At 39.9% G+C, this 22,497-nt stretch overlaps 1 protein-coding gene across 1 annotated transcript in view; it reads left to right on the plus strand.

Annotated features, from left to right (window-relative positions):
- LOC131689838 (N-acetylgalactosaminyltransferase 6-like) overlaps positions 1-20,831 on the plus strand; it is a 35,275-nt gene extending 14,444 nt beyond the window's left edge. Inside the window, exons 2-5 of the mRNA XM_058975159.1 lie at positions 18,803-19,188; positions 19,256-19,614; positions 19,668-20,548; positions 20,614-20,831. Of these exons, the coding sequence (XP_058831142.1) occupies positions 18,803-19,188; positions 19,256-19,614; positions 19,668-20,548; positions 20,614-20,793 (1,806 nt within the window). The 3' untranslated portion in view covers positions 20,794-20,831. The remainder of the gene's footprint in view (positions 1-18,802; positions 19,189-19,255; positions 19,615-19,667; positions 20,549-20,613) is intronic.
- The last annotated feature ends 1,666 nt before the right edge of the window (positions 20,832-22,497 follow it).

The raw sequence follows: 22,497 nt of genomic DNA on the forward strand, positions 1-22,497 counted from the left end.
AATTGATACAAAAAATATCTATTGCACATTTTTAAAAGATTTATTATGTACAACAAGAATGTTGACAAAAACGGAACCCATTTGTTGCCAAAATCGGAGTGTGCCAAAATGGGAGCATGCCAACAACGGAACGTGCCAAAACGGAATCTTACTGTAACTCGAAAAACAAAAAAAAAATTAGCGAAAAGTTGAAAAAATTTCCATTTTGACGCATTTACTTACTAATGTGTGTCTAAAAAGTCCAAAACTATCGTTTTTCAACTTCACGTAACTAGCAATAACAAAAAAAAAATTTGTGTGAAAGTAGATTTTTTTCCATTATGACGCATTTACTTTTAAGTGTGCGTTTTCAAATCCTCGTAACTCGCAATAACAAACAATATTTATCTGTGAAAAGTTGAAATTTTTTCGATTTGGACGCATTTACTTTCAAGTGTACGTTTAAAATGTCTAAAACTATTGATTTTCTACTCCTCGTAACTCGCAATAACAAGCAATATTTATCTGTGAAAAGTTGTAAAATTTTCGATTTTGATGCATTTATTTCCCAGTGTGCGTTTAAAATGTCTAAAACAATTGATTTTCAACTCCTCGTAGCTTGCACTAACGAACAATATTTACCTGTGAAAAGATGATTTTTTTTCAATTTTGAAGCATTTACTTCCCCTTGTGCGTTTAAAATGTCTAAAACGACTGATTTTCAACACCTCTTAACTCGCAATAACAAACAATATTTATCTGTGAAGAGATGAAAATTTTCAAATTTTGACGCATTTACTTCCCAGTGTGAGTTTAAAATGTCTAAAACTATTGATTTTCAACTCCTAGTAACTCGCAATAACGAAAAATATTTGTCTGTGAAAACTTGAAAATTTTTCGATTTTGACGCATTTACTTCCCAGTGTGCGTTTAAAATGTCTAAAACTATTGATTTTCAACTCCTCGTAGCTTGGAATAACGAACAATATTTATCTGTGAAAAGATGAAAAATTTTCAATTTTGACGCATTTACTTCCCAGTGTGCGTTTAAAATGTCTAAAACTATTGATTTTTAACTCCTCGTAACTCGCTACATTTACTATCAAAAAGTTGAAAAAGTTCAAAATAATTCAATTTATATAGCGTCTACCATTCCGTTTATCTACCACTGCACGGTACTTAAACGATCAAGAATAAGATACAGGTCAAACAAGCAAACCATAACAAAATGTTCATCTTTGTACAGGTTCGTAAACTGTGTGACTGGTATCGCCCTACGCGCGACAGGTAAATTATCCTCATGACCAGTCTCAAGACCGATGACGCATTTAAATTCCATGACATGTCACGAGACCAACCATCGAGGCTTGGAAGCTAACCTGTTTGAGACATGAGACATTTTCAGCAGAGCGTGAATGTACGGGTGGCTTGACATGTCGCGAAAAATGTACACAGGTTCCAACTATGGCCATAACTCTTGTTTCAAATCTGGCAAAAGTCAAATGTAGCTGACGAAATTCTTTATCAAGTGCTATCATTATCTCTTTTTTGATGTTTTGGTATAGAAACCCTCAAACGTTGAAGATTTTTTTCCGAGTCCCGGAGGGCTGAGTCTTATGTCGACATGGCTCAACAAATTTGGATAATGTCTGTTATCGAGAAGTAATCTTGATCAGACACCACCCCCTGCTTGCTCATGGTAGTGTTAAATTATTACTTAGGTGGTTTGTAGTAAACCTACCGACTAAACCGAACCGCTAGTTCCTCCTAATCCTCATCTTTCCAGGGCCACCGTTGGGTATAATTTCCAGAAGGATTGGGCTCTTGCTCTTTTCGTTTTGTGGTAATCGTTCGTGTTTTGTTTCCATTTATGCTGTTTATTGCTTGCGGTCCAACCTTCGTGGTATGACTGACCTGCTCAGGTCAGCTGCAAATATCGTTGCCTGCCGAGATGCGAACCGATCCAGAAATGCCGATCATAACAACTTACATCTCTTCACAACCACCGTTGCAAGGTTTCTCTACTAAAAATCTTGGCGATACTAGGTCCTAATTATCTACTAGCTGGTGCTGAGAGTTTCCAGGCGGCGAAATTTCTCCCAATACCGATTCCTGTTTTCGTGTGACATTTAATTCTCAGCCACACTGCCGCAGAGAGCACCCTACACTCAGCCAAAAAATACAGTGAACTTCATAAGTATATCGTATATTTTTTAGCCACAAGCAGGACGTATGTAAATCATAAGACTACCTTATGAAGCGGCATGTATTTCGTCAAATCGGTTTGCTATGATTTAATTTTCCATAATGCATCTTCGATTTTCCATAAGACAAAATTATATATTTCTCTTATGTTTATGTGAATCATAAGATGCTCGTATGGAACTCTAGCGAGTAACGTATGCAATACCCAATAAAGTCGTATTTTTTCATAATAATCTTATGAAAACATAGTTTTGTTATTTTTCTATACATCATAAGATAATTCTTATGAATCTCGCTGTATGATTTGGCTGGGTGTAGATGAAATATATCTAGACAATGATATTCCAATTTTCTCCGAGCTTGTGTTGTTCATTCGTACTTTTCCATCGTTAGTTGCTGTTGCCATCTTGCTGACCGACCTTTGCTGTGTAACTGATCTACTCACAAAAGTTGTTGTTAATATCGAAACGTGTCGAGACGTAAACCAATCCAGCTATGTCGACCAACTTGACTTACATCCTTGTACAGCCACCCTCGCAGGGTTTCTTCATAGGCTTGTTTCTAGAATGACCGAACTCAAATGAAATATGTCGAAACGGCTCGCAGTATAAAATTTTTATTCGTGATCAGGAAGTTAAGAAAATTTTCAAAAGTAATTCAAAACTCCAATGGGAGGGGTTGAACCCCTAAAACCCTCCCCTTGCGCAAGAGCCTGGTCGAGTGGATTTTGAGTTATGATGTACACCGCAAAACAAGTTTTCGACGAGACGCCTCCGGAGTTTCACTACCAGTCGCTCAATTTCCTGTATTTTGCGATTAAAATTAGAGAAATTTCTCCGATTGTGGCATTATGATATGGAAATTGAATGAATATACTAAGACTTTCTGTATTGCTATAACATTTTTTTTAATCTGCTGATTAACCTTACCCTCCCCTTAACTAATTAGTTCCCCTTTGCGAGTTTGTTTAAAGTCAATCGCGATGAACACTCACTCATTTCACATCTTTCATTTCACTGCACAGTCAACGTTACTATACTGTGTGTACATTGGATAAGCAACAAAGCAGTTGATAGAATTGTTAACTTGTTTTACTGATGGCTCGAAGCGATTTTAAGCTTCTGCTCTGAGCAGGGCTGGAAACGTGACATTTTTTTATGAACGTTATAAGCTTACAAACTTTCACGCTGCTGCCCGAGCAGGAAAGTCATACACGAATTTCATGGTTGGTGTACGTATGAATGTCGTTCAATGAATGTAATCTCTTTGGTGTGCGTGAAAGCCGCCACACAGCAGTTTTGTTTCCCGCCACCAAGACTGGAAGAAGTCATTTCGAATTTCATTTTAATGCGAAAGTTCGGGAAAAAACCAACGCGACCGCCACGCTGCAACTGTACCTAAAGCTGTTATGCATGTAAACGGACGAGAGAAAAGCAAAAACGTTCGTGCTGCTGAGCGTGCCTGTTACATGTTCGGGAAAGTTCGGTTATTCGGCTTGCTGCCGTAGTTGGGTTTCGTTCGCTAGCTATTGCGAATGTATGTGAATGGCCCGTGTGTTTAACTTTCATCATCCGTTCCGTTGGAACTGTTGCAAATAAATTTCATAGCAGCGGTTCAAAATGAATGTAGTGAACGACATTCATGGCTTATATTTGCAAGATTGGAATGTGCGGCAGTCCTTTTTTCGCTTGCTATAGGAATGGACTGCAACCAAATATTAGAGGTCACATGGTATCGTTGAAGGGAAAGTTGTTGGCCGTTGAAAATCTATAGTTTTGTATATTTACAATGCGCAGAGGGGGGGGGGGTCCGCTGATGCCTCAAAATGGAAATGTTTTCAACTTTTCTGTGATGAGGAGGAAAAAATTGTCCGTTGAAAATCAATAGTTTTCTACATTTACAATGCGCAGGGGGTCCGCCGATGTGTCAGAATGGATTTATTTCCACCTTTTTGTAATGAGTTTTATATTCTGGTTGCAGTTGAAAATCGAAATAGTGAACTGGCGCCTTTCGATTTTTCTCCTGTTTAGCTCTTGCCCAACTAAAGCGCATCTGGTATAGATGATGGGCAAGTTGATTCTCTAACATGTACACAAAAAACAAAAGGCGCAAGTTCGAAGTTCGATTTTCAACTGCAACCAGAATATTGAAGGGGAAATTGTTGGCCGTTGAAAATCAATAGTTTTGTACATTTACAATGCGCAGAGGAGTCCGCCGATGCGTCATAATAGAATTGTTTTTTTTAAGTTTTCAGTAAAGAGTTTTATATTGAAGGGGAAATTGTTGACCGTTGAAAATCAAATGTTTTGACATTTACAATGCGCAGGGGGTCCGCCGATTCGTCAAAATGGAAATATTTTCAACTTTTTGGTAATGAGTTTTAGATTGAAGGGGAAATTGTTGGCAGTTGAAAATCAATAGTTTTTTCACATTTCCAATGCGCAGGGGGATCCGCCGATGCGTGAAAATGGAAATGTTTTCAGCTTTTTGGTAATGCGTTTTATATTGAAGGAGAAATTGTTGGCCGTTGAAAATCAATAGTTTTGTACATTTACAATGCGCAGGGGGGTCCGCCGATTCGTCAAAATGGAAATATTTTCAACTTTTTGGTAATGAGTTTTATATTGAAGGGGTAATTGTTGGCCATTGAAAATCAATAGTTAAGTAATAATAGTTAAATTTTGCGCAACAACAAGCTTTGCCGCCTACACTGTTTACTGACATGCAAATTGCAATTATGCGAAAAAAACGGATGAAAAGGTTATTTGCAGAAGGTTTGGCAGAAATATGTTTTTCCCTGCATCGTAAAATATATTATGCTTATTGTACGATCTGTGATGTATTTTTTCGAACAATTTCCGCAATATGACTTTTATCGATTAATTTTAAGTACAGTAATGTAATTTGTTCAAGTAGCTACTTTCTCCAGTTTTTTTTATTCATTTCGGTATAACGGTTGACGAGTTTCCACCATTTTGTGATTTATAATGGTAATACAGTGAAGACCCGTTTTTATCAGCCCATTGGTGAATTTTAGGCTGATAAAACGGGGACATTGACAAAATCGAGAAATATATTTTTACATTTCTTATAAAAGAAATGTATAGAATTCGCTCAAACTTTCAAGATTTTTTCCGAGGCCCGGAGGGCCGAGTCTTATATACCGATCGACTCAGCTCGACGATTTGGGACAATGTCTGTGTGTGTGTGTGTGTGTGTGTGTGTGTGTGTGTGTGTGTGTGTGTGTGTATGTAACGGACAAATTCTCATTCGTGTTTCTCAGCAATGGCTGAACCGATCTTATCCAAACCAATTTTAAATGAAAGAACTAAAAAACAGTATGAACGCTATTAATTTGTTTTTGATTCTGATGCTTAGTTTTCAAGATATGAATGTTTGAATGCGTAAAAATGGCGTTTCTTGCAGTTTTTTTGAATTATCTGCCAAAATTGACAATACAGATTAACAATTTATATGTTTTTAGACAGCTTTAACAAATACCTTTCGAACAAGCTATAGATTGTTGAAATCGGACTATTATCAAAAGAGATATTTATAATTAAATGCGGACGAAAGATTTTTATCATTTCCCATTGCCAGAAATATGACCAAAAACATGTAATCTATTATTAACGCCAAAACGGCTTATTTTAGGTAAATAGTATCTTCGGAGAATTTAATGGAGGTAATATGCGCTTTCTTTTGGTATTGTGCTTTTGCTAATTAATCCCCCTATGAGTGAGATATTTTCACAAATTTTCTTGGAAGTGATTATATCGAAATGACGTCTTCAGCAAATTTGTAGCTCTTACTTTTGCGAATAACTTTACTGAAGACTTTAAATATCTATTTTGAATACTTTAAAAGTTATGGATTGTTGTTTGTGGATTACCTTTTGTCGCCTATTTATTGTTCAATATAGTAATAATCCATTGAAATAAGCCAAACATTATTACGATAAAACGAATTTTGTATTTCATTTTTCTATCTACAACCGCTAGAAATAATCACCGAACACTTCCAAGTTGTCTGGAAGGAACTTGATAACTTATCAATGAAAAAATGTTCATTTGTGCGAACCTTCTGACTGCAATTTTTCTAACTTATGACCATCGGATCGATCTGAAACATATCGGAAAATGAAAAGCGAAATAAATAACTACAAGGCGTAGCCAAGAGAAGGTTTTGGGGTTTAACACCATACAACCCCCCCCCCCCCCCCCCTCCACCACACCAAAAAAAATATTGGATTGAAGTTGAAAATTTATTGATGCAGACTGATTTAATTCAATTTTACAATAACAATTATCTGATCCGTAGATTGATAACCTGTTGTTGTAAACATCATGAGGACTTTTGATAAATTATCGGAATGTGATCCTGATATGTAACTGATCTATTGGTCTTGATTTCACAGTTGTCTAATTGCATCAATATCAAATTCCTGCCTGAAAACATTCCAATAGAAAATTCCAGAGTTCTGTAATCAATCATAATCCTCAGATTTATTTTCAAATTGAGCTCGTTTTTGTAGAGATGTACTGTAATAAGGATCTTTATTTAATAGGAAGCGAAGTTAAAATTGATTTAATGCCTATGAAACATAGAACTGCTCACCAAAAAGATGCATAACTTTCAACATTTGCTAAAAATGTTTTTGCCTTTCTCATTCACTCTAAAATTCGTCAATCTAATCCCGACCCGGAGGGCCGAGTGTCATATGCCAATCGACTGAGTTCGTCGAGATCGGAAAATGTCTGTGTGTGTATGTGGAAAAAATGTGACCTCTGTTTCTCAGAGATGGCTGGACCGATTTGCACAAAGTTAGTCTCAAATGAAAGCTACAACCTTCTTATCGGCAGCTATTGATTTTTTAATTGATGGGACTTCCGGTTCCGGAGTTACGAGTTGAAGAGTGCAATCACACAGCAAATTCCCATATAAACTGAAATGAAAAATTTTCAAAATCAAATTTGTATTTTTGATGCCAAATGACTTTAAAATGCATGAAACATTGAGCTGTTTGACAAAAAATGATTTTTTGGACTTTGGTACATTTTTGCCTTTCTCATATAGAAAGGATATGCAATCACTCTAAAAATCGTCAATCATACCGGCCCGGAGGGAGTATGCAGTGAGGGGTTGCTACTTTAAAATTAAAACTAGTTTAAAATTTCTTAACAAGTTGAAAATTTTCGGCAGGACCTGGATCTCCCGGATCTTTCTCCTTGATCCGCCGCTGGTTTCAAGCGATGTTTCAGTATCACATAGTATCTCAAGATCGTGGCTGTCGATCCGTTGTACGTATGTGCAAATCGTACTGAACATGTAATATTCATTTCCACCATAGTATTGAACATAACCAGCCATGGAATCGTAGTCTGGACAAATGAGAAAAGCCCAATTGCACCACTAGGTGGATCAAAATAGGTTTTTATTTTGGGAATGCGTCGAGTTGAGACGAAAACGTAATATGATTAATAACGAGGATAACACTTTCCGAATGTAGAGAGAAATTTATGAAAAATGACGCTTTCCATTCGACTCTAGCAGGTTCTGATCTATTTTGATGAGCATTTGATTTTTGTTGTATGACCAATTATATGCATAGGTAAAATATTCAAAAACAGTAATTTAAGGTCAAGATAGCATCATTTTGAAACCGCCAATTTCGGAGGTTTAGTATCTTCGATGAGTTTTACAAACATTAAACGGCGCCTCATTTGATAAAATAATTTTGACGGTATATCGTCCAAGAAGTATTTATGGTGAATTTTCTCAGGTTAATATTCATGACTACAATAAAGTCTCAACAAATTCGCTAAAGGCACGAACTCTGTTACTATTGTCTGAAAAATTAATTCTGCATAATTTTAAAACTTCAAATATTACGGTTTCGGAATTATGCCGTTTGGACAGTGAGATCGATTTTCACCAAACCCCCACCAATTGTAAAATTGGTATTTTTTTTATATATCTTAAAATACGTTTATTTAGGCCCAAATGCTGTAGCTTAACGAGGCCGATAATTCATTTTTTTTTTATATTACATGTCACATGTTAGTGGGGGAAGGGAAAGCCGTATTTAGGGGCGGCTTGCTCCCCTCTTATGTTAGTAAAGGAAAAAGGTAGGAAGTGGGATACATATTGTGTAATTGACATCGTCGTTTGCTGATTGATCATTGTGGCGGATATGCACACTTTGTTGTAGTGTTGTAGTTTCCAGCCTGTAATCGCAGGGGCGAGGGGAGGGTCGATATTTCGGATAATTATTGGCACTCTATATCATCTGCATGTGCGGTATGTCATGATGTTCTGGATAGACGGTTATCAAGAAGAGTGTGCACCGAAGACTCGTGAAGCAATGCCATATTGTAGATACAGGGATAGGTTGGTGCGATTCTACTGTGAATGAGAGAGGGTAAAATGTATTAAACTTGGACATCAATGGTTTTCAAAAAGATATAGATAAGAAAAATATAGGGGTGGTCACGGCTTGCCAGGACGTCCCGGACTGGCACATAGGGTGATCTACCTCGGGCCCGAAGGGAATCTATTAGTTGGGACCTGGCAACACAGTACTCTGAGCACAGCCAAACAACATGCTCGATGTCGTGATAGCCGTTCTCACAAACACAATGATTATTTTCAGCAAGCCCTATACGACGGAGATGCGCGTCAAACGAGTAATGGTTGGACATGATCCTTGACATCGTACGAATAAAGTCCCGGTTCACATCCAACCCCTTAAACCAAGCATTCGTTGATACCTTCGGGATAATGGAATGTAGCCACCGTCCCAGATGCCCATTGCTCCATGAGGTTTGCCAACTATCGAGCGTCCTCTGACGAGAGATACTGAAAAATTCGTTGAAGCAAATTGGTCTTTCGTAAGTGTCGCCTTCTAATGCGCCCACCTTGGCTAAAGAGTCCGCCTTCTCATTGCCCGCAATAGAACAATGTGACGGGACCCAAACCAAGGTAATCTGGTAAGATTTTTCAGATAAAGCACTCAGATATTCCCGTATTTTCCCCAGGAAATACGGTGAGTGCTTTCCAGGCTTCGCCGCACGGATGGCCTCAATGGAGCTGAGACTATCCGAAACGATGAAGTAATGGTCTGAGGGCAGGGTGTCAATGATCCCGAGAGTATACTGAATGGCAGCTAATTCTGCGACGTAAATTGAAGCAGGATCATTGAGTTTGAATGAGGCAGCAAGATTTTCGTTGAAGATACCGAAGCCTGTGGACCCGTCGAGAATTGATCCGTCAGTGTAGAACATTTTGGCGCAGTCGACTTGATGGTATTTGTTATAGAAAATATTTGGGACCACTTGTGGGCGAATATGATCCGGAATTCCACAAATCTCTTCCTTCATGGATGTATCGAAAAATACAGTTGGATCAGAAGTATCTAAGAGATGAGCACGGTTGACGTTATATGTAGATGAATTGATGTTCTGTGCCATGTAATCGAAGTACAAGGACATGAATCGGGTCTGAGAATTAAGCTCGACAAGCCTTTCGCAATTTGCAATCACCAATGGGTTCAGAATATCGCATCGAATGAGCAATCGATATGAGAGGTCCCAGAATCGATTTTTCAGCGGAAGAACGCCCGCCAGCACTTCGAGACTCATCGTATGGGTCGAGTGCATGCAACCCAAGGCAATACGCAAGCAACGATACTGGATTCGCTCCAGTTTGATGAAGTGTATGTTCGCAGCGGAGCGAAAGCAGAAACATCCGTACTCCAACACTGATAATATCGTTGTTTGGTACAACCTGATTAGGTCTCCTGGATGGGCACCCCACCATGTTCCAGTTATTGTACGGAAAAAGTTGATCCTTTGTTGGCACTTCTGTTTCAGATACCTAATGTGACATCCCCAGGTACCTTTAGAGTCGAACCATACCCCGAGATATTTGAATGTTGAAGCCTGAGCAATAGTTTGATCCATTAATTGAAGCTGTAGTTGCGCTGGTTCACGCTTTCTAGAAAATACGACTAGCTCAGTTTTCTCCGTGGAGAACTCGATACCCAGTTGGAGAGCCCATGCAGACAAATTGTCCAAGGTATCTTGCAGTGGTCCTTGCAAGTCGACGGCTTTAGGACCTGTAATAGAGACCACACCGTCATCTGCAAGCTGCCTTAGCGTGCAGGAATTGACAAGACATTCGTCAATGTCATTCACGTAAAAATTGTAGAGGAGAGGGCTTAGACATGAGCCCTGGGGAAGGCCCATGTAGCTAAATCGTGATGTCGATAAATCGCCATGCGAGAAATGCATTTGTTTTTCAGACAACAGGTTTAGCAAAAAGTTATTTAAAATTGGCGAAAGACCATGCTGGTGCAACTTCTCATAAAGTATGTTGATCGAAACTGAATCGAAAGCCCCCTTAATATCCAAGAATACTGATGCCATCTGCTCTTTGTTAGCATATGCCATTTGAATTTCTGTTGAGAGCAACGCAAGGCAATCGTTCGTCCCTTTGCCTTTGCGGAAGCCAAATTGTGTATCTGACAGTAAGCCATTTGTTTCGACCCAATTGTCGAGCCGAAACAGGATCATTTTCTCGAACAACTTCCGGATACAGGACAGCATTGCAATCGGACGATACGAATTGTGGTTGGAGGCTGGTTTTCCTGGTTTTTGGATGGCGATGACCCTCACCTGTCTCCAGTCATGTGGGACAATGTTACCCTCAAGAAACCTATTAAATAAATTCAACAAGCGTCTTTTGGCAGAGTCTGGCAGATTCTTCAATAAGTTGAATTTAATTCTATCTGGCCCCGGGGCTTTATTGTTACATGATAAGAGAGCAAGTGAGAACTCCACCATCGTAAACGGTGTTTCGTTCGCGGTATTGTAAGGCGACGCGGCGCGGTAGATTTTCTGTGCCGGGGCGGAATCCGGACAAACCTTCTTGGCGAAATCGAATATCCAACGGTTTGAATATTCCACGCTCTCGTTAGTACTGTTTCGGTTTCGCATACGTCGGGCCGTGCCCCAAAGAGTGCTCATCGATGTTTCTCTTGTTAACCCGTCGACAAACCGGCGCCAGTAACTGCGTTTCTTAGCTTTCATTAAATTTTTCATTCGCTTTTCTAATATCGCGTACACTCGATAACTAGCAACTAACCCGTCGTTCCGGAAGGTTTTATACGCGGCAGCTTTCTCCGCGTACACGTCTGAGCACTCTTTGTCCCACCACGGGTTGGGAGAACGTTTTTGGGTGTTCACGTCGGGTACTCGTTTCGTCTGAGTTTGAATCGCGCTATCGAGAATCGAGTTGGACAAAAACTTATATTCTTCCTCCGGGGGAAGTATCTGTGTTGAATCGATAGTTTTGGATATCTCAGCAGCGTAGCTCTTCCAATCAATGTTTCGTGTGAGGTCATAGGGAACATTGATTGGTGTCGATGGTCTTGAACCAGTGGTGATTGCAATTACAATTGGTAAGTGGTCACTACCGTGGGGATCAGATATTACCTTCCACTTGCAATCTAACCGTAGTGATGTCGAGCATAAAGATATGTCCAGTGCACTTGCTTGCGCAGGTGGTCTAGGAATTCGTGTCATTTCCCCTGTGTTCAGAATTGTCATATTGAAGTTGTCACAAAGGTCTTGAATTGTCGAAGATCGATTATCGTCGTATAGACAGCCCCACCCCGTACCGTGAGAGTTAAAGTCTCCAAGAAGCAGGCGGGGCGAGGGAAGGTGTTCAATCACGTTGGAGAATCTTCGATATCCCATCATGGCCCGAGGAGGAATGTAAATAGAAGCAATGCAAAGATCTTTGCCTTTGATTGTTGTTTGACAAGCGACAACTTCAATGCCTGGCGTCGAAGGGAGGTTGATTCGATTGAAGGAGTAGCACTTTTTGATCCCTAAAAGTACCCCCCCATATGAGTCTTCTCGATCCAAGCGGATAATGTTAAAATCGTGGAAGTTGAGGTTTATATTAGAAGTTAGCCATGTTTCACATAGGGAAAATGCATCACAATGATTGTAATTTAGCAAGTGTTTTAATGAATCAATTTTGGGGATAATACTTCTGCAGTTCCACTGTAAAACAGTGATCAGATCCCTGATTCCGTCTAATAAGTTAGCCATCGAAGGATACGATCGCTGTAAGGAGGGGCCATTGTTCAGTCAACTGTTTTAAAAATGTTCTTACTGTTGGTAGAATAGCAACCAGCAAGCTTTTCATAGGATCGGTAATGTTGAAAGCTGTGAATATCCAGTCCACAATGTCAGAAAATTTAAGGAATCCCGTTTTAGGTTGAGTTTCTGACTGTAAAATTGGAGCACTTGGGATTTTTGGTGCCCCGGGGAGTGCTGGGAACTCCTGGTTGTATCTCAATTTCCCAAAACCAGGAGGTATTATCTTCGGATTTGTACCAGCACTTCCAGTTGATGAATTATTTTTATTTTGTACCCTTGTTTGGGACAACCTAGGACCCTTACGAGGAAGTTCAGGTGAGTTTTGATTAGGTCTTTTCCTAGAGTTTCCAAGCGGAGCCAAAGAATGCCCCTCGCAAGGGTCGTTAGAGGCGTTATCGTCAGTTGGCAAGAGAGCGAATGGGTTTTCGGAGATAAGTGGAACAGCTCTTTTAAGCATTTCTGCGTAAGAGCGTCTGGAGCGATCTTTGGCGGATCGCTTCAGTTTATCCGCGCGAAGTTTGTACGTTGGGCATGTCAAAAGTGCATGCGGATTCTCCCCACAGTAAACACACTTCTCAGCGGGCCTACTGCAAGTATCATCCGCATGGCGTTCCCCACATTTACCGCACCGTTGCTTGTTGCTACAGTAGGTGGCCGTGTGACCTAGCTGCTTGCAATTGGAACAATTCATGACCCGCGGTACAAACAGGCGTACAGGTAGACGAGCTCCTCCCACTTCAACGTAGCTCGGAAGTGCAGATCCGGCGAAGGTTACGCGAAACGAGTCTGATGGATAGTAATTACCATCTTCGATGGACTTTGAGTGCAATTGCTTGCACTCCAAAATCTTAACTGATTGAAGGTTAGGGTCCTTAAGCGGCCAGCCCCATCATTCATCAGATCATCGACAGTTAGACCCGCATCACTTACCACACCGTCGATCTCCACATCACGAGAAGGGATGTAGACGCGATACTCCAGCGTAAAGAGGCTATTGCTAACGATATCATTGGCCTGTTTCAAGTCAGTAACGACTACGCGCAGTTTATCTGACTGAACCTTTTTAATCTCGGTTACGGCCGAGTAACGTTTTGTCAGCTCCCGTGCAACAGTTATGCTGTTTAACGGTTTATTTTTGGGCCGAAAGTATACCACCCAAGGACCAGCGGATCCATCCTGGTAAACCTTGACTCGGGGGGGCTGTGAGACATTGGGGGAAAGTGGGGGAAGTGGATCGACCATAACATTATCTGTCTCAGTATCAGATATACGTTCTTCTTCATAATATTCCTCTTCGGAGGGTGATCCTTCTGTTTGTTCCATTTTGTTGCGGGAGCAACACGCTCGACCGCACTGTTTAACTTAAATCAAAATAAAAAATCAAAAGCAATAAAAAGAAAAAAATCGATAAGAAAAGTAAAAAACGAAAAACTTCACCAGTTGGTTCCTGACGAGCTGGTAGGTGAATTGATCCTTCGTTTCTTTTATCCGTCACCCGCGTGACCTTCACACAGTAGAGCTGATATAGCTCGTCTAAACAAAGCCGTCTTTCAGGCAAGAAAAATGTTTAATAACGCACTTCACTGCACTACTTTAACTGATATCGCAGGTAACAATTATCACTCGCGGGACTGTTTATTAGTAATGCTTTACTGCAGCCTCTGCCACAGCAAGCACCTTCGTACCACCGAAAAAACTAAACCACACCGGAGAGAACAAAAAGCACTTGTTTCCCGGTACAAAGTTGGGTTACGAATGTAAAATTGGTATTGTAAAAAAACGTAAGGGCGATACTTCAATGCTGATAAGTGGGACCGAAAAATTAACCAACGCCAAAGGGGCGATACTATCATTTTGTCAATTTCAATAGCAAACACAAATTTTAATTTAATAATTTTAAATACTTTTGGGTTTCGATCACTGAATCATGCAATCTAGGATGTAAAAAAACACAATAGTTCTTAAAAAGGAAATAAAATCAAGTCTGGAAATATTCACTGTTGATTTTCTTTGAATGGTGTCAATGCTAGTATCGCTTTTCTCAAGAAAAAGTGTTGATTTCTTCTTCTCAGTCACGTTGGAAATTTGAGTAAAGTATAAACTTCAAGTCGATTAAAAAAAAATCGATTTTTTTGGCTCAGTACAATATATAACCCCTTTAGGAAAATTCAGTTTTCCCACTACAATGTATTGATTAAGGAATTTAGATATTTGTTTAACAGAGCATTAGCAATAATTCGTTTGTATGTCTAGTTTATGGGCCATTTTTTCGCTTTCCCATTGATTTGGTTTGAGATCTATCCCATGTAGTATGTGTTATCAAAAACATCGCGAAGCATCAAGTTCTAAATGTTCTCAAACGATGTAATATCCGAAGAGAGTGATAAGAGTTATAAGAAATGTCTCATCACACTGTTAGGTGGATTAAAAGCGTTTTTTCTTTTTAATCAACCGATGCTCTTAAAATATTCTTGTTTTGTCCCTAGATACAGCCACTTAACTCTTTTCGGATCTCTAAGATAACAAAATTATGCTCAAGAAAGGATTTACTCGAAATCAACTTGGTTTATCTGCTAGAGCCCACCAATCTGCTATCAATTTCTTTTTTTTTTCCTTTTTCATTTTTCTTTTGATACGCAATTCTCACTTCTACATAGATCTTTCATAAGGGCCTAAATCAGTGATGCCGCAAGTACAGATTTATCTAGAAAGGTACAGATTTCTGAAGCATTTTTGGCACAGATTCTGTACGGTATCCCTAATAAACATCTAATGATCCAAGAGCCTAACGACCTGTTCAGAGTATCATCCATACAATATGTGGAATCGTTGGACTATATGGGTTAAAGTTTGTGTATAATTTTTTTTTGTTAGAGTACAGACTACGTGGGGTTGTTAGGGTACAGATTACCAATTTTTTAAAAAATTACAGATTGGTACAGATTTTTAACATGACAGCAAGGTAAAATAATTTAACCCTGCGATGCATCCCAGTAAACAGTTGAGTTAGGCAGCAGTGATGGCAAGAATCTGAAGTGGAGCTGGTACTGATTGAGCTTGAACTGAAGCTGACATTATAATGCAATATGCGAGAAACATGCTTCCAGCAAATCAAAGGGATGATGTCTAATAAAAGCTGAATGAATCTTCTCGGAGTGCATACGTTTACTCTGACGTACTCCATTTGAATTTTTGCAAGCCGGTTTCTCGCATCTTATTGATATTTCCAACCCCATCTCAGCTTCTTGCCGCCACCCTGTTGGCCACCTTTGGTTGGCAAACAAAGTGGCAGTGAGAATTTGAGCTGGAGCTGATATTGACATTACCCAGTCAAACTCATCCGGAATTCTAACTGGTTTCCCACACTACTTTTACAGTGAACGGCAAGTTACGGCGCCGCCTTTTAGTTTACTGGGTTCTTGCGGAATTCCAGCTCAAATAAAACAACCGAGTCAGAATGTCTGGTTTGATTTCCTCGAATGGAAAATTTCAACAACCTCGTTATTGTTTGGGTACAGAATCCGGCCCTTTTTCGATAGAAGAGTAAAGATAGAAAAAATAATTGAACTCTCGGTACAGATTTAATTGTGGCAACACTGGCCTAAATCGCTATTGTAAACAAACTGAGTTTTCGCTATTATGTGACTAAAATACTGCAAGGTAGCGGTAAAAATGATCGAAAACATATCCTTTTCAGATTTCCACTATGGAAATATGCTAAAATGTAATGTTGGATTATGAAAAAGATGATTTTTGTTCGTTTAATTGTTTCTTATATATTGGCACAAAATTATTAATGAAACAATATATTTTCCTGATTGAATGAGAAGAATGACGAAAATTTTGTCTTGCAATACCATCATTCTGTAACCGGATTATGCTACTATTGCATAAAAAAGATTCCATTATGTCACATTGGCGGTTGCCCGTGTGCATTGTAAAAGTTCAAAACTATTGATTTTTAACGGCCAACAACTTCTATTCATTTTCAACGGCCAACGAATTACCCCTTCAATATAAAACTCATTACTAAAAAGTGGAAAACATTTCCATTTCCACGCATCGGCTGACCCCCCTGCGCATTGTAAATGTACAAAACTATTGATTTTCAACGGCCAACAATTTCTCCTTCAATATAAAACTCATTACCAAAAAGCTGAAAACATTTCCATTTTCACGCATCGGCGGACTCCCCTGCGCATTGTAAATGTACAAAACTATTGATTTTCAACAGCCAACGAATTGCCCTTTAATATAAAACTCATTACTAAAAGGTTGAAAACATTTCCATTTTCACGCATCGGCGGACCCTCCTGCGCATTGTAAATGTACAAAACTATTGATTTTCAACGGCCAACAATTTTCCCTTTAATCTAAAACTCATTACCAAAAAGTTGAAAACATTTCCATTTTGACGTATCGGCGGACCCCTCTGCGCATTGTAAATGTACAAAACTATTGATTTTCAACGGATAACTTTTTCCTCCTCATCACAGAAAAGTTGAAAACATTTCCATTTTGAGGCATCAGCGGACCCCCCCCCCTCCCTCTGCGCATTGTAAATATACAAAACTATAGATTTTCAACGGCCAACAACTTTCCCTTCAACGATACCATGTGACCTCTAATATTTTGCTTGCAGTCCATTCCTATAGCAAGCGAAAAAAGGACTGCCGCACATTCCAATCTTGCAAATATAAGCCATGAATGTCGTTCACTACATTCATTTTGAACCGCTGCTATGAAATTTATTTGCAACAGTTCCAACGGAACGGATGATGAAAGTTAAACACACGGGCCATTCACATACATTCGCAATAGCTAGCGAACGAAACCCAACTACGGCAGCAAGCCGAATAACCGAACTTTCCCGAACATGTAACAGGCACGCTCAGCAGCACGAACGTTTTTGCTTTTCTCTCGTCCGTTTACATGCATAACAGCTTTAGGTACAGTTGCAGCGTGGCGGTCGCGCTGGTTTTTTCCCGAACTTTCGCATAAAAATGTCATTTGAAATGACTTCTTCCAGCCTTGGCTCTGAGTATGATAAGAAGGTGGATGACACTAATGTTTATGCTTGAAGTACTAAATATCCTGGAGTGCATTTTTGTATTCAGCCCTGGATTAATCAAAAAAAGAATTGAATTAATGGGTTAAAATATAAATTTCGCTGTGCGAACTAAACCATGGCCCGTACAGCAAAATTCCTGAAAACGCCAATGAAAAATGCGTGAAGTGTATAAACACAATCAACCATCGGTAAGATTAATCAACAAAAAACAATAATCAAATAAATCGAGTAAAACAGCATGATTCAACAGAAAGAATAACTATAAAGAACAAAAAGCATTTGCCGACCAGGTATCGCGTATAGGTATACGTATGTAGGTACGTCCGCCGTCATGTGGAGTTGCTTCGGTAGATTGAATTGAAAAAGAAAACCTCCACCGTACGTTGTCTTCTTATTAAAAACCGCGCTTATTGATGAACTGCTGAATGGAACTGTGAGTTATGATCAAGTTGCGATCAACATTCCTGTTGGCTCAACGGAACACGTTCGTTCCACAAGCGAAAAGCTTTAAGTCGGTTAGCACTGAAACACAGTACATACGTACTGGAAAAAAAGTGAATGACGCGATCGTAAAACGGTAGGTAGTCATTATCCGCGATCGTCTCCACTGCTGACATGACTGGAGAGACATAGAATTGCCGAAGGCCAAGGCCACAACCAAGAGTGGATAATAAGTGATAGAATTTTGTTAGAACATCACGTACCTACCTCAGAGCCAGGGGGTTTGAAAATGCGCTACGTTGTGATGTCATTGAATTGCATACCTCTACGTTATGCATGGTAGTGCATCATGTTTATTTTAACTGATTGACTGCGCTGGTGAGTTGATGTTTTAAATATTTGCGCTCTTGACATTGCGGATAGTCAGTCACACTTCGCGTCGTAGTTAATAGTTGATTGTCAACTGTTACGTTTCACATAGATTGGACCGAATTCGAATCTCACTACATTCAACAATTCAAACATGTCTCAATTTTATTAATTTCGACAAAATATATACTTGACTAGGGGTTTGCTCAGGAACACAAATTGTGTCACCGTTTTTTGAAGCTAGTGTCAATCCGGCGCTAGCTTAGTCCTGTCACTAAGTTAGTGCCGGATTCTGATGAGACGAAATCGAAATGCAAATTCCATAATTTATTTACAAAATATATGACAAAACCTGATCCAAGGCAATACGTTCTTTTGTAATTCTACAAAATTGCGCATCACAGACTCTTCTGAAACAACGCGCCAAAGTAAAGCTGTTACTTTCAACGACCTCAGCTAACCACTAGCGTTTCCAAGCACTTGAACCAGTCCATTATCATGCAAATTCTGTCTTATATAATCCAGCTCATTCTTACTAGTTCTGCTTTAACTTGTTATGGTTCTACAGGTCCGCAAAGCCACCATCGGCGCATGGGCGCTCAAGCTGCTGTTTGTGTTCTCGTGCATGATCATCACCGTGGTGCTCATCATCCACAAGTACCAGAGTCTTTCGAATTTCAAAAATAGCCTCTACTACCGCTACGCAAGTGACGGGTCATTTTTCGATGGCAGTCCCCGGAACGCCGATCGTGTGCTGATCGACTGGCATGACTATGCGTTTATCGAGAGCGAGCAGCAACGGCTCGGCCCGGGGGAACACGGGAAACCAGTGAAGCTGCAAAAGCCTGAAGACATCAAACTGAATAAAAAGCTCTACAAAGAAAATGGTTATTCGGCTGTGATCAGCGATTTGATCGCACTGAACCGCTCCGTTCCGGACATTCGACATCCCCAGTAAGTATGGTGTCAAGTAGCCCTCAAACATATAGAAAAAACAAATCAGGTGTTCACTAGTTTTCAGGTGTCGGAAAAAACGCTACCTCCAAGAACTGCCGAATGTTAGTGTGATCATCATTTTCTACAACGAACACTGGAGCACGCTTCTTCGAACAGTTTACAGTGTGTTGAACCGATCGCCTCCACACCTGCTAAAGGAGATAATATTGATCAATGATCATAGTTCAAAAAAATTTCTTTGGGCACCTCTCCAGGATTTTGTTGAAAACGAGCTTGCTCCCAAAGTCAAACTGATCAACCTGCCGGAACGATCGGGTTTGATCATTGCGAGATTGGCAGGAGCAAAAGCTGCCACTGGGGATGTACTGATCGTACTGGATTCACATACCGAAGTTAATACCAACTGGCTACCTCCTTTGCTAGGTAAATACAGTCAACATTTTTTTACTGTAACGACATAATTTACCTCCTTTCAGAACCGATCGCCGAGGACTACCGTACAGCAGTGTGTCCGTTTATTGATGTGATAGTTCACGATACGTTCGAGTATCGCTCACAAGACGAGGGAAAGCGAGGTGCTTTTGACTGGAAATTCTACTATAAGCGTCTTCCGCTGCGACCGGGAGATCTGAGCGATCCCACAAAACCGTTCGAAAGCCCGGTGATGGCCGGTGGGCTTTTTGCAATTAGCGCAAAATTCTTCTGGGAGCTTGGCGGGTATGATGAGGGATTGGATATCTGGGGTGGGGAGCAGTACGAACTGAGTTTCAAGATATGGCAATGCGGAGGTAGGATGGTGGATGCACCCTGTTCACGTGTTGGTCACGTCTATCGAGGCTATTCGCCGTTCCCTAATCCAAGGGGGGTCAACTTTGTTACCAGAAACTTTAAACGTGTGGCCGAGGTGTGGATGGACGAGTACAAACAGTTTCTTTATGAGCGAAATCCTCAATTCGATAAAATAGACGCTGGTGATCTGACTGAACAGAAGGCTTTGCGTGAAAGGCTACAGTGCAAACCTTTCAAGTGGTTTTTAGAGGACGTAGCACCGGATCTGTTGGTACGGTATCCGTTGCGTGATCCACTACCTTTCGCATCCGGACGAGTTCAGAGTCTAGCTAATACCAACTACTGTCTGGACACGTTGAACCACAAGGCAAAAGAACCAATAGGAGTTTTCGGCTGTGCCAGTAACAAAACTCATCCACAGAATAACCAGTTCTTTACGCTGACTTATTATCGTGATATCCGAGCGGCCAGTGTAGAAAAATGCCTGGACGCTTCCAGTGATGATTCGGATGTGATTCTATTCAACTGTCACGAATCACAGGGAAATCAGCTGTGGCAGTACGATTTTGTATGTAACGTCGTCAGTGTATTAGAAAAGGGATTATTTTTGATAGTTTTTATGTTTACTTCTAGGAAAACAAACTAATCGTTCACGGGAAGCCAACCCGGAATCAGTGCCTAGACCTCGTCGGTAAAAGGGTTGTCGTTGCCAGGTGTGATCATAGGAAACAAACCCAGCGGTGGGAGTGGGGATTCGTTAATGTTACCAACCTGAGAAATTGGGAATACTACGGAGCGAAGTTGATACAGTGAAATGCTAATAAATTTTGCCAGTTATTCACTAACGAAAATCGTAGTTTTAAGTTGTATAAATCAGCGGTTCTCAACCTTTTTCGTACCACGGACCCCTTAGAAATCTCTTTGTGTTGTTGCGGACCCCCACGATTAAACATCAATTTTGAATGTTATCAATATAACATTTTCAGTCTGTTGGGAAACAAGACATGAAATTTCAATATCCACTCGGAAAAAATATTGTTCCTCGCGGACCCCCAGCAACGTCTTCACGGCCCCCTAGGGCTCCGCGGACCCCAGGTTGAAGATCATTAATATAAACCACTAGTCATTGTTTATAGTCCGAAATCCTAAATAATCCTAATAAAAGACCGTATAATAAAATCTTAGCTTAGGTAGACTACCCTTAGTGTCACTTCGTGATTGATAGAATGAGTGATAATGCTTGAGGGGAGCAAATCTTTCTCACTGTGCATGTTTCACTGACTCAAAACATTCATAAAAATGATCAATAACGACAGCGGCCATGACCAATGCTGTTCTACCGAGGAAAGGAAGGAATGTTAGTTAGACACTCGCTGTTGATAGAGACCGAGATTACCTCTACATCTCTACGAACAACTCGGGAAAGGGATTATATTAGTAGGAAAGGGAAAAGATCAGGTATGTCTTGGTAGACAATACGATCTTAGCTATATGGACGAAGGTCGCTCGCGATCGGTTTTCGAAAATGGTATTCGTACAACTTGAACTCCGCTTAGCCGGCCATTGAGAGTATTGCTTCTTATTTATACTTCAATGATCATTTCCAGAATTTTTTCACTATAGAAAATATAGCATTTCTCTTTAATGGAGAACAATTTGGCAAACAATAAAAACAATTACAAAATTTGTGGCAGCTGCTCAGGTAATATTGACAACAGCAAAAGCTGCGACAAGTACCTCAAAATCTACAACCAGTACCATCATTGAGCAAATTCACACTTGTAAGGACAAGAACAAAGGAAGAAATCAGATATTCGCGAACATAAATGCAACAACTACGATGACATGGAAATGAAGAATAACGAGATAGCAATGAACAACCCCCCCCCCCCCCCTCCCTCCAAGAAGTAGTTGGGTCCTCGTAAACAGGTTTCCACGTACAATGGCTAAGCACTTGCGACAAATCTTCCGGCCAAAAACTCAAATAATAACACTCGTTTTATTGTTTTTATTATGATTACTTTTACATAACGGAAATTGTTGCGATAGCAATCGAACAGATAGAAATAGTTTTCGGTTTTGTAACTAATATATTTTATGACAGAAGTTATAAAATCCCTTCGGGGATAAATGCAAATTACTATGAAATTTCACGTATAAATAGAGCAAGTAGTCACGTTTAGTTTCTTCTGCTGCTAATCTATCCGTACTAGCCACAACGGTCCGTACTATCTTCGCACTAAATTTAGTTTCCATAACGTAAGATTTTAGTAGTTTTTCTTTGAGTGTCTTGGTGGAACGCAGAAAAAAATTAAAAATAAAAGAAGAGATGTTTTCCTTTCAATTTCACCAGGTATATATATTAAATTGAACATATACGTATATAGTCGACGTTTTTGTATTTGTATTTGTATTTAACAATTTACGTCCATCTGACAATGAGTCTTAATGAACTAAATTAAAAATAATTATCCTAAAGTGATAACAAACGATTTCTAAACTGTGCAGAACTAATGA

The sequence above is a fragment of the Topomyia yanbarensis genome, chromosome 3 (assembly GCF_030247195.1).
Source record: "Topomyia yanbarensis strain Yona2022 chromosome 3, ASM3024719v1, whole genome shotgun sequence".
Lineage (NCBI taxonomy): Eukaryota > Metazoa > Arthropoda > Insecta > Diptera > Culicidae > Topomyia > Topomyia yanbarensis.